Source organism: Camelus dromedarius, chromosome 14 (genome assembly GCF_036321535.1).
Source record: "Camelus dromedarius isolate mCamDro1 chromosome 14, mCamDro1.pat, whole genome shotgun sequence".
NCBI classification, from domain to species: domain Eukaryota; kingdom Metazoa; phylum Chordata; class Mammalia; order Artiodactyla; family Camelidae; genus Camelus; species Camelus dromedarius.
The window spans coordinates 55,062,313-55,075,512 of NC_087449.1; the positions used below are offsets into that span (position 1 = coordinate 55,062,313).

The window sequence follows — 13,200 nt, forward strand, 5'->3', positions numbered from 1 at the left end:
TCATACCTTAAAATGTAATATTCTGAGAAGGGGGTAGGTTGAATTGAAGTTTTAAGTAGTAAAGATTTCAGAGTTGAGAAAAAAACTTGGAGACCTTATCAATCTTTTATTCAATTATTGTGTCTGTAAAATGCAGAAATACTTCCATGAAGATTTATACATGCCTTTTATCCTGTCTTTTTGTGAGAAAAAGACAAATTATAAACATTCAAAATTTAGAGTTGTTAGTTTATGTTTTGTACATTAATCAGTTTCCATTTTTCAATATAGAATATTCTGTGTTAATGCCCCTAAGGTCATTATAATAAAAACTAGGGTTAGCTTCACAAGATTCAAATTGTCCCCATTTCTTCTAACCATCTTTGTGTCCCCACCCCTTAAAAAAAGGGGACAGTTAGGCTTAATGGTGCTAAAATCAAATGCTTACATTGGGATTATAACACAGAGATTTTTTTTCAGGTTTTTGTAGGTAAAATACCGAGAGATTTATATGAGGATGAGTTGGTGCCCCTTTTTGAAAAGGCTGGTCCTATTTGGGATCTCCGTCTTATGATGGATCCTCTGTCTGGTCAGAACAGAGGGTATGCATTTATCACCTTCTGTGGAAAGGAAGCTGCACAGGAAGCTGTTAAACTGGTATGTGATAAACAAATGCCCACTGTCCAGCAAGTCATTATTTCAGAGAAATACCTCAATTAAAAATGTTTGCATTTAACATTGTTTCACTGTTTAATTTTTGCTTTGAATGTTTTTATATTGACTTAGTTGGCATGTGACTGTTGCTCTTTTTTTCCTGACTATAAAAGTGAAAAAGAAATGAAAATACCCAAGAAATAAGGTGTTAGAGAAAGTCTCCCATAATTCTAAGAAGTTATTCATTAGAGTGATTAGTATCTAAAGTTTCATTTGAATATTTGTCTTCTGCAGCTCTCTCTTTTGATCTTAGACAAAATGTCAGTTCTTGCGGTTAAACTTTAGGGTAGGATTCTTAATGAGTGATGAAGTCTGAGTTGGGTTCTAGGGAACATAGCTGGGCGACAGTGACTTTTAGACACAATTCAGGAAATGGGTGTGAATCTGCTTTGTTTTTGTCATGGCCTAATCATACAGTTTATTTTCTAAGTATATTCTTGTTCTTTTCTTTTTGTTTCCAGGTCCTCTAGTCCTCTCTGTCTTTAATCTTTCTTTTTCTACTATTTTGTAACCAATCTTCTAGTAATTTCCTTTCTGTAGGGCCTTTTGCCCTTTGTACTTATTTCAGTGGTAGTAGTAGTTAAATTATGCAAATTAAGTGTATCTTCACTCATATTGTATTAAGATACAACCATCTAAGTAACTCAGAATAACAGTATCATTGTTTTTTCGCATATTCTTTTGCCAGACTGCTAAAAGCCTCGGTTAGTCTAGTTCTGGTTCTTCTAGAATGGTAATCTCTTTCACCAAGGCTTCTGATTTCATCTGTTGCTTCTAAACTAGTTCTACTTCTAACTTGACCCAGCTTTTAGTTTTTATTATGGACTTTTCCTTCTAGTTTGCTTATGTAATACTGAGAAGTTTTCAGAGTTTTATTTCCGTGTTTCTGGCAACATACGGATTTTTTTTTTCTTAATAATTACATATCTTTTAGTAAAGTAATGGGTAAGTAATATTAAAGCACAAGAAGGTAAAGTTTATCAAGGAAATCATCACAGAGCTATTTAAATAAAATATTTTTATGAAATATATAATTTTGAAAGTACTGTGTTTGATATGCAGTTTAAAGTTTCAGGATTCTGTTTTGTGTAGAATGTGAAATTCTTCTAAATTTCCTTTGCATTAATTAAACATGCTTGTTACTCTTTATATATTGTTATTTTGTCTATGGCTTATCTATATCTGATTTCATCTCTGAAGGCCCTGAATGGTCAGTCTCAGGTATTTTTTTCTGAAATTCTCTGGAAAAAATTTTCAGATAGATAAGACTGAAATATGAAATAAGATCTTTTTAAAAATAAATAACTCAGCCATTTATGTATAGTGGAACAGTAAAGGTAAACAAAACCAAACTAAAGAGGCTGCAACAAGTTTAAAAATATGCATTTTATATTAGGGCAAGCATGAGGGAATCAGTGAGTTCATGAAGCAAGGAATGTTTGACCTTAAATTGTTAAATTTTTTAGATTGAGATCAGTTGTTCTGAGTTTGGGGTGGTTGTGGGGTGTCTGGTTCTTCTCTTCCTTTCAGTGTGACAGCTATGAAATTCGCCCTGGTAAACACCTTGGAGTGTGCATTTCTGTGGCAAACAACAGGCTTTTTGTTGGATCAATTCCGAAGAATAAGACTAAAGAAAACATTCTGGAAGAATTCAGTAAAGTCACAGGTAAAACAAAAATGTATTTAGAAATTAGTTTTGGGAAATCTGTGGTACTATTTATAAGTGCAAATAAAGGAGGTGTATCTTAATCTAAGAGTTCAGGTATCTATTCAGTGTCTGAATTTGCCTCCTTTCTGCTTTTTAGTGGCTTGGACTAAGCAACTTCCCTCATGTCTTCAATTTCTTGGAATGTCCCCTTCACTTCTTTGCCTTAATTGAACCTTGGCTTTGGCCAGAGCCTTTGCTGTAGCCCTCAAGTGAAGACTTTTCCTCTCTGACATTCAGTGTGCTTTAGGGCCAAGAGGATGAGAGTTCTTATCCTCTTTTTTCCTTTTACCATGTCTAGGTCAGATTTTTTTCGAAATTTCCAATTCTAAATCCATGGAATTGGTTGAGAAGAACATTTTATATCACAAGTCTATATATAGATATAATAAATAACTGGGGGAAATTTTAACAAAATTATACTTTTGCTTGTTACATATAATTTTAGTTCGATATTCCTGTTCTATTTCATTTTTTAAAGTGTTGATGGAGACCCACTAATGCTAGCTGCAGTTTAAAAAACACTTTTAGACCATTATTTCCCCATGTGAAAACCACTGTTCTTTACATTTTTGCCATCCGGGCATACCACAGACACACAGTCCTTTCCCCTTCCTTCAAGCTGTTATCTATTGCTCTTCTGGTTTCAGTCTTTCATTAATTGAAGATTGCTCCTGGCTCACAGTCTTTCTCTTCTGCCCTAAATTGACTTATTTTTAGTACTTTTAACATCTATATGAATGAACCATCCAATACCCTAGCCTAGTTTTATGACCACCTGATCTCCAGTCCTTTGCTTCAGCTCTCCCACATCCAGAGCACATTGTCTTGCTGCCAGAAATTCTACACACTGAAGTCTTGACTGCTAGCATCCCACTTTGTAACCACTGTCACTGTTTGTCATAATTGTGTTGGTCATATGCCCCTAATGGCACAGTTCTTTGACCTTATCAGTTTATTACTCACTAACTCCCTTCTGATTTCGTATCCATTTATTTATGCCTTCAGCAAGTATTTATCCACTGCCTGCTAATTGCTGGCATTGTGCTATGTGCTGGGATACAGTGGTGAATAAGGGTGATCTATTCTCTGCCCTTGTAAGAGTTTACATTCTGCTAAAGGAGATAAGAAAAAAATTAAGAAATATTTACACATTGTGGTAAGTGCTGTGAAGAGGGAATAAAGGATATTTAGCTAGAGAGTAACTGTTATCCCTGTTTTTGATGGTCAAGGAAGGCTTTCCTGGTAAGATGACATTTCATCCAAGACATGAGCCATGAGGAGATATAGCATACAGAGAGGAAAGGGATGTGCATTTCAAGAAAGCAGCATGTGCCAAGACTCTGAGACAAGAATGAATTTGCTGTATTGAAGTATTTGATAGAAGGCTGGTGTTGTTAAAAGGTAGAATTCGGGGTAGAATTACATGAGAGGAGGTAGACAGGGCTTCTGTAAACCATTTAAGGAGTTTGGATTTTGTCGTATTTATAGTGTATTTGAAGGTCTTAAGCAGGGAATAACATCTGTTTCATGTTTATAGGATAATGCCTTAGAGGAGTTAAGAATAGAAACCAGTAAATTAGTTGAGACTGTCATAGCAGTTCAAAGAGAAGATTGGACTATAGTAGTACCAGATGGAAATGGAAAGAAGTAGATGGGCTTGGAATTGTATAAGGGAGATGAGGGAGAGGAATAAATAAAGAATGAGTCCTCAGTTTCTGGCTTGAGAACCTGGGTGATGGTACTGTTTATTAGATAGGGAAGTCTAGAGAAGACAGATTTTGGGAGTGATGGTACAGTTTTGGACATGTTAAATTTGAAAAGTCTAGTCTAGAAATAAAATCTAAACACTCTTTAAAAGTAGGTACTACCTAAAAAGAACATAAAGGGAAAGATGAGGGTACAGGACTAAGACCAGAGGTATACCAATTTTAAGCAGTTATTTTTATTCTTGGTAAAAATAGTAAGTTTTAAAAAGTTAGATTCAGGGATGATTTTTGGTCATGATTAGTTGTTGAGTGTTAGTTCTCTTGGATTTATATTAATAATTTGATTTTTAAGTTCCTTGGTAATATTTTCAATAAATTTTAAGGTCATGTTACATCAAACACTCTAAAACATTGTAGAATGTTATGTCAGAATACAGTAGTTGGACTTGTTTATGGCTGTACCTTCAGGACCCCTAAAATTAAAAATACTGTCCCAAACTCCATATCTAATAATGCTAATTTAATTGTCTACTAGGTAATTAGCGAATCATTTTGAGGCTTCGTCAGTTATTTTTTGCTCTTCAGCAAGTGGATTTAGGTCTACCTAATAGCTAGATGTGTGGTGGATGCTTTTGGCTTATATATCTGGCTGTTGGTTTAACAGAGGGTTTGGTGGACGTTATTCTCTATCATCAACCCGATGACAAAAAGAAGAATCGGGGGTTCTGCTTCCTTGAATATGAGGATCACAAGTCAGCAGCACAAGCCAGACGCCGGCTGATGAGTGGAAAAGTAAAAGTATGGGGAAATGTAGTTACAGTTGAATGGGCTGACCCTGTGGAAGAACCAGATCCAGAAGTCATGGCTAAGGTAAATGCAATTGCTTGGAATGGGGGTGCAGTTATCATTTAAAATTTTGTACTCAGAATAAAGGCCAAATTTTTCATATAGTATTTTATATAGTAAATACAAATTGTAGCTCTTGATCTTAACTATTTAGGCACGGAGTTGCTTTCATACCAAATTTAACAGCTTGTGTTGGTGTCTAGGAATTTCCATTAACCATTCCATTTTCTGCAGCTTAAATGTGTAAAAGGAACTGATATGAAATCCCTTCAATTAAGTATTCTGTACGTATTAAGAGTTTGTTTAGTGCTTAGGCACTAAGAGGGATACAAAGGTTAAAAAAATTAAAGAAAAAAGACAAGGTCTTATTGAATAAAGAGAGAATGTTTTGAAGATTATTAATTATAATATTCATTGACATACTGTGACTTTTATTATATGGCCATAAATTATAATTTATTTAGATTTATAGCTAACTGTCCTTTTTATTTTTTAAAGCTTTTCTTTTTTAATGATCATTCTCCCTTAGAGTATTGTCTCCATGAAGAATGACAAATGGTTATCATGTTTGTTGTTAGGCCATAGTGGCAAAATGCGCATGGCAAATCCTGTGGAGGGCCCTCAGTTTCCTCCGAAGCCCTAAACTTGCATTGCCAAGATCTTTGCCTGGGAAAGGATGGTTCCATAAGTCCTGGTTCTCAGGCTTTCATCTAGGTGACTCCTGAGATTGAAGGGACACTTCACAGTTGCATCTTTCTGTTTTAGTGAGTTTTTGAGTATTTTGGTGTCTGTCTTTTCCCTTGTCAGGGTGGCAGCAACTCTGGATGGCCATGAATTAGTGGTTGGATTATTCTGGACTGAAAGTCTTTTTCCTCAGGCTTTTTATTACAGGTTCTGAGGGGGCAGTCCTCACTTTTGATTAGTTTGGAGGAGAGCCCCGGTTAATACTAGCATGATAAAGTTTTTGTAAAGAAAAACATTTTGAATTAAGCAAAGAAGATCCACTGAGAACGATCCAGAGACTCAGATATGCTGTGCACTATCTTTTACTCATAATCCTTGAGTAGATGGATGTCAAGGAAGGGAACTAGGAATCGAAATAGCCCTTATTTTAAATTTTTATTTATTACTAGCTTGATTTTAATCCCACTTGTTTATTTTCCTAATACAATTGTGCCTTCAGACTTACGAATTCGGTAAAAAAAAAAATATTTAAAAAAATTGTAAAATGATTATAAATCAAAAAATGTTAAAAAAAACTTACAAATTTGGATGTTATCTATTATACTGGGGTTGGATAAATCTATTTGCAAGATCCCTTATAACTTGAATCTACCTTGTAGAAACTGACTGTAGCCTATATTTCATTTCCTATAAAAACATTTTTAAAATAACATTATAGATTAAGAGGGAAATGACGTCCCCAGAAGATCTGAAGTATAGCTGGTAATTTGCTTATCTACCACTTTTCACATACCTCTGGTAACCTCTCAGATTGAAATTCATCCTAAATCTTTTTATAAGGTTAGAAAACTTAAAGATTTTATTCTAGTAACCATTCTTTCTGGATGAAAAACAAGTTTCAGAATGAAAGGGAGGCCTCTATAAACTTGAACCATACTGATTGGATAAACGTCATTGAATAATACTCCGTTATTGTTTTCATTTTGGGAGTTGAGAAGTGGGGAGTTTACCCAGTAAAGTTCTGCTGGTGCTTCACTCTGTCAAGTGTTACCATTCATTGAAGATTTGTTGCCAGGTTGGTTCAGTTTTATAATCAACCAGAACCAAAGAACCTGAATATATCTTTCTTAAAGGGACTTTCTTTATTCAACATTTTAAACACAATTTCAAATAGTAATTTTTATATAGTATGCTTTGGTTTCACCTCAGAAAAGAATAAAAGATCCATGTTGAGTTTTAAAAAATGTAAATAAGCCAGTCTAGACCTGTCTAGTGTAGAGCTAGATCTCAATATGACAACATTGGGAAAAACAGTAAAGGTAGAGGTGGAAAACTTTAGATTGTTTTTCTCCTCTTAAATTAGTGTCTAATCCCCAAATCCTTTTTACTCAGATAGCCCTTTATCTGAGTCAACAGTGTGTTCATTGGGTTTGTTAATTTTTTTGTTTCGATGGGTGATACATTTCCTTAGTTCACACATTAAAATTATGTAGAAAGGTACAGACAGAGAAGTCCCACGTCATCCCTAGCCACATCTGCCATATCCCCCTTGTCCCCTATAGATACCCAGTTTTAGTGATCTCTGGCTTATCCTTTTAGTGCTTCCTTAGGTAAATACAGGCAAATATGAGTATATATTCTTTCTTTCTCTACTTTTTACAAATGGTTAGTGGTATCCTGTATCTAGTGATTTTGTTTGCTTTATTCATCATCATATTTCATCAGCTATAAGGAAGTGTATACTATTATTTTACGTACCACCAAGAAACTGTAAAATGCTGCCAATTAAACTATGGCAAGTGCTTGTCTGTCACATTGACTATAAATTGGATTCCTATTTCGGAGATATAAAAATAGGAAAAAATGTCTTAGCAACATATATCCTGGCTTTTTTTTTTTTTTAATATCAGCTCTTAGAGCTCTTCCTCATTTTTTAATGACTACGTAATTTTTTATTCTGTAGATGTACCATAGTATATTCAACCAGTTGGACATTGGATGTTTCTAATCTTTTGTTACTGTAATACTGTAATGAGTAAGCTTATATTATTTCAGTTAATAATACAAATGCAAATATATCTGTAGGATAGATTCTTAGGGATAGAATTGTGGGCTGAAGGGTGAATGCATTGGTAATTATTAAGATAATGATTATATTCCCCTTTGTTAGGAGGTGTACAATTTTACCCTCCCCAGCAGCAAAATACAAGAGATCTGTGTTCCTCATCCTTGTCAAAATAGTATATGGTTAAACTTCTTTGCTGAATCTCATAACTAATAGTACCTCAAAGCTGTTACTATGATTTGCTTTTTTTTTTTTTTAGTGTTTGATTTGACTTTTTTTTAAACATTTTTTATTGATTTATAATCATTTTACAATGTTGTGTATGATTTGCTTTTGTTTCCTATGCACGAGTTTAAATTTTTTATGCATTTAAGGACCATTTGTGTTTTTGTATGAACCATGTATTCGTGAATTTTGCCTATCTTTCTGTTTGTATGAACCATGTATTCGTGAATTTTGCCTATCTTTCTGTTCAGTTTTTCTGTTGATCTTTTTCTTATTTTCTGGAGCTCTGATATGAAAGAGAGATTCAACTCTTTGTGATATAAGTTGTTCATTTTTTGACTTTGCTCATGGTATTCTTTGCCATGCAGAAATCATTTATTTTTAGTAGAATTTTTCAGTCTTTTGTAGTTTATAGATTTTAAGTCACAGAGCCTTCTCTAGTGCAGTATTACATAAAGGAATTACCCTTATTTTCGTCTAATACTTTTAACATTCTCTCCCCCCTTGTAAGTTTTTTTTTCTGTTTGGAGTTTAATCCCAGTGTATAGTGTGAGGTATGGATCCAACTTTCATCTCTATCCAGATTAACACTACACTGATTAAATGATTTAAGCATTGAATTGATAATTTGTTATATCTGGTAGGGTTCATCTCTAAACTTTGTTCTTATTTTTCCCTGGCTATTCTTGCTTGTTTATTTTTTCATAAGAACTTTAGAATCAGCTCATCCAGTTCTAGGGGGAAGAAAACATAAAAATTTATTGTTTTAGGGGAGACTTATGGACCATGTTAAATTTGTATATTAGTAATAATTATATTTTGGTTCCTTGAAGGTCCTGTTCATAGTATTAGCTACTTTAATGACATGGTGAGAGAATGAACTGATACTTTATATAAATTGGTAACTAATAGAATCATTTTGTTGGTAGTTTTCATACTTTCTATGATAGCACTTTTAGCACTTAATATTTTCGAGAATAAAAGCCTATGCCATGAAGTTAGAAGAAATACTCCAAGACTTCAGCTAAAATTAAGTAACCAATGACAGTTTTGTATAATTGTTATATTAGGTGAAAGTTTTGTTTGTGAGAAACTTGGCTACTACAGTGACAGAAGAAATATTGGAAAAGTCATTTTCTGAATTTGGAAAACTTGAAAGAGTGAAAAAGTTGAAAGATTATGCATTTGTCCATTTTGAAGACAGAGGAGCAGCTGTTAAGGTAGAAATTTTGAAATTTTGTTTCTTGAAATTTGGATTTTCTTGTTGAAACTTTCTAAACATATAAAATTACTTTGAAAACAAATAAAATTGGTTTTCAGCTTTCACTGAACTCTGGAACTTTATTTTAATAATCCCTATGAAGTAGTAGTAGTGTAACAGGTAAGACTCCATATTTCAAAGCCTGATTATTACTGACTGGGTTTGTGATCTCAAGCAAGTTATTTTTAATCTCTGTATTGTTTTTGTAAGCCTAAGGTTTGATAGCACAATATCTTGGAGATGTTATGAATAGTAATTAGCTGCTATAAATACTAAAACGGTAATGAATGAATGTATTGTAACTACTTTCTTTACCTTAGGTTCTGGACCTATAAAAGAAACAGATGTGTACATGATTTCCTACCTAGTACAGCACATTTAATTCACTTAGATGTGTTCTGAAGGGATGGTTAGTTCTTCATAATTTTGCTTTTCTTTAGTCATTTTAGAATCCTCATATATTGACTGTTTTGCTGGTTTCGATAGTTCTTAGAAATACTTCTTGCATATAATAGTTGATTTACTCCTTGAGGATAGTTATGAGAAATATGAAAAAAAGTATTTTCATGTGGTATGTAGAACATAAAACCTGAATACTCTGCTGCTTTCTGTTGATAGGGATCAACACCATCTTTGACAGGTGAAATTTCCGGTTTCTTACTGTTCTTGTCTCCTTTCTGGGGGAAGGGGCAGGGACAAAACCCTAATAAAAGCTTTTTTATGTAATTGGGGCGATGGATCCAAAATTCTTGGTGACTCAGACGTGGTACTTGATTATTCTTCTACATGCTCTGTTAGTGAAATGGTGCCACCTCTCATTTTAGCGGTTTTTGTTTCTTGCCCAGGGTACTGCTTTAGAATGTGCCTTATAGAATCTTTGACTAGATAGAGTTTATTGGTTTGCTTTTTAATGGAAGCTGATTAGTGAGATAGTATTGCTTATAAAATTCACAGCTTAATATAGAATCTAATGTTTGGCTTCTGAATTGCCAATGGTGTGAAAGACAGATAACTAATAAATTTGTAACTTCTAAATATTCCTTTTGATTCAGTTGGTATTAAATAACCAGTTGTCTGTAATTGAAAATAATTTTCAAGGGTGGTTTGGCAAAGAAGTCTGTGAAATTACAAAATTTCTAGCTTGGCAACTGGAAATCAGAGGATGGCCAGAGGAGAGAGCAGACAGATGCGCCATTCTTTTGTTTAATACCAGGAAGCTGTTGTAGAGTCATTTAGTTGCTTGAGTTGAAGCAGCCGAAAGCTAAGGTGGTAAAGGAATGGAAAACTAGTTTGAGGAGGATGCTGATTTAATCTGTGTCTAGATACTTGAGAATCACTAAGTATTCTTTATGGATAGAGCATTTTATTATGTATGTCCAGAGAGGAAAAGGTTGTATAGGGAAACAAAAGCTATAATGAGGAAGTGATACTTTGTTGTTGAGTTACCTGAAGTAAGTGCAGCAGAGGCTATTGGGTGGAACAACATGAATAAAAGACTAGAGCCTAGAATGCTTTTGATTTTGGAGTCTTCATTAATCCAGGCCTTTTCTTGGCTCTGCTTTTAACTGTTCAGACAAGGTATGTTCCAGGTTAAATACTGTGGGAGAAACCTAGGCTTTTATTGGGCAGAGGGTGGTGGGGTATCAGTACCTTGTTGAATTTCACTGATAACCTCATTTGTGCTTCAAATTCTTAAAAAATCTTACGGAAGAAAAGTTTAAGACCTACGTGTTGAATGCCACGTGTTTATTTAAAAATTTGAATCCTGCGAAGTTTGTTAATACTGGCACTTTTTCCGGCCGTGAATTTGCTGCTTTGGTGTGGCTAAGTTTGGAGGAGCTAGTTGGAATTAAGGAGCAGCAATAGGCAGCTCTCTGGCAGTTCTTTTATCTTTTTAAATATAATACTAAGACATCAATTTTGTTCTCAATATAATGTACACATGAGAAAATAATATTGAGGGAAACAAGTACTTTCTTTGTGTTTTGTTTTTTTTTTTTTAGTTGGTGGCTGTATTCATCTTCTGCAAATTAAAGTAGTTGTGAAGTAAATTGTTTATCGGGTCTATTGAATGGCACAGATAACGTTTGTTATGTTTAAAGTACTGTATTTGTAAAATAAACTTATTTTCTTGTTTTGTATAGGCCATGGATGAAATGAACGGCAAAGAAATAGAAGGGGAAGAAATTGAAATAGTCTTAGCCAAGCCACCAGACAAGAAAAGGAAAGAGCGCCAAGCTGCTAGACAGGCCTCCAGAAGCACTGCGTGAGTCTACATTTCAGTAAATACATCTTTGAACAGAGACTAACTTGACAATAGAAGTCAGGTTAATAAAAAAAAAAAAGTCAGGAAAGAGTCTTGAAGCAAACTAATTTGTTTTTTCTTTTCTCCCTTCCCTTCGTTGCTAGGTATGAAGATTATTACTATCACCCTCCTCCTCGCATGCCACCTCCAATTAGAGGTCGGGGTCGTGGTGGGGGGAGAGGTGGATATGGCTACCCTCCAGATTACTATGGCTATGAAGATTACTATGATGATTACTATGGTTATGATTATCACGACTATCGTGGAGGCTATGAAGATCCCTACTACGGCTATGATGATGGCTATGCAGTAAGAGGAAGAGGAGGAGGAAGGGGAGGGCGAGGTGCTCCACCACCACCACGGGGGCGGGGAGCACCACCTCCAAGAGGTAGAGCTGGCTATTCACAGAGGGGGGCACCTTTGGGACCACCAAGAGGCTCTAGGGGTGGCAGAGGGGGTCCTGCACAACAACAGAGAGGCCGTGGTTCCCGTGGATCTCGGGGCAACCGTGGGGGCAATGTAGGAGGCAAGAGAAAGGCAGACGGGTACAACCAACCTGATTCCAAGCGCCGTCAGACCAACAACCAACAGAACTGGGGGTCCCAACCCATCGCTCAACAGCCGCTTCAGCAAGGTGGTGACTATTCTGGTAACTATGGTTACAATAATGACAACCAGGAATTTTATCAGGATACTTATGGGCAACAGTGGAAATAGACAAGTGAGGGCTTGAAAATGATACTGGCAAGATACGATTGGCTCTAGATCTACATCCTTCAAAAAAAAAATTGGCTTAACTGTTTCATCTTTAAGTAGCAGTTTGCTGCCATTTGTAGTGGGCCGAAGAAATCACTATTGTGTATATATTCAAGTCTTTTTATTTTTTCCTCTTTTCATAAATGCTCTTGGACATTATTGGGCTTGCAGAGTTCCCTTACTCTGGGGGTTACAATGCTTTTATCGTTTCAGGCTTCATTTTAGTTTCAAAACAAGCTGAGCACATTGTTAAATCATGATTTTGCAGAACCTTTGGTTTTGGACAGTTTCATTTTTTGGATTTGGGATAAATTTCATAGGAGTATGGAGTATGCTGTAAATAAAAATACAAGCTAGTGCTTTGTCTTAGTAGTTTTAAGAAATTAAAGCAAACAAATTTAAGTTTTCTTGTATTGAAAATAACCTATGATTGTATGTTTTGCATTCCTAGAAGTAGGTTAACTGTGTTTTTAAATTGTTATAACTTCACACCTTTTTGAAATCTGCCCTACAAAATTTGTTTGGCTTAAACGTCAAAGCCGTGACAATTTGTTCTTTGATGTGATTGTATTTCCAATTTCTTGTTCATGTAAGATTTCAATAAAACTCAAAAATCTATTCAAAACATTACCTATTTCAAATTCAATTGTGTCCTAAAACATTATTTTATTCGTAATCCTTGCAAGGAATATTGTTTTCAAACTATAACTGCCTATGTGAGTGATCAAATTCATGCAAAATTTCTTGTCTATTCCAATATGTATCATGGATATCAGACTGAGGATTAGCCTAAAATCTAGTATTTATTCCAAATAGCACCTCATTGATGTTCTCTCATAGTCTTTTCTAATTTGGAAATTTTATCCTTGATTTTTATAACAACAGATTCAAAGGCCTTTGAACATTCTTGCAGGCTTTGGGTATTTTGCATTAAATAAAATGGGATTGGGG

General features: G+C 34.8%; 1 protein-coding gene across 3 annotated transcripts in view; it reads left to right on the plus strand.

Annotated features, from left to right (window-relative positions):
- The window catches only part of HNRNPR (heterogeneous nuclear ribonucleoprotein R), a 30,539-nt gene extending 17,660 nt beyond the window's left edge, over positions 1 to 12,879 (plus strand). For all 3 annotated transcript variants that reach the window (XM_031464324.2, XM_064493940.1, XM_031464326.2), the window contains 6 exons: positions 460 to 636; positions 2,224 to 2,359; positions 4,772 to 4,977; positions 8,998 to 9,147; positions 11,333 to 11,454; positions 11,598 to 12,879. In XM_031464324.2, coding sequence (XP_031320184.1) covers positions 460 to 636; positions 2,224 to 2,359; positions 4,772 to 4,977; positions 8,998 to 9,147; positions 11,333 to 11,454; positions 11,598 to 12,210 — 1,404 coding nt within the window. In that variant the 3' untranslated portion in view covers positions 12,211 to 12,879. The remainder of the gene's footprint in view (positions 1 to 459; positions 637 to 2,223; positions 2,360 to 4,771; positions 4,978 to 8,997; positions 9,148 to 11,332; positions 11,455 to 11,597) is intronic.
- Positions 12,880 to 13,200: the final 321 nt, after the last annotated feature.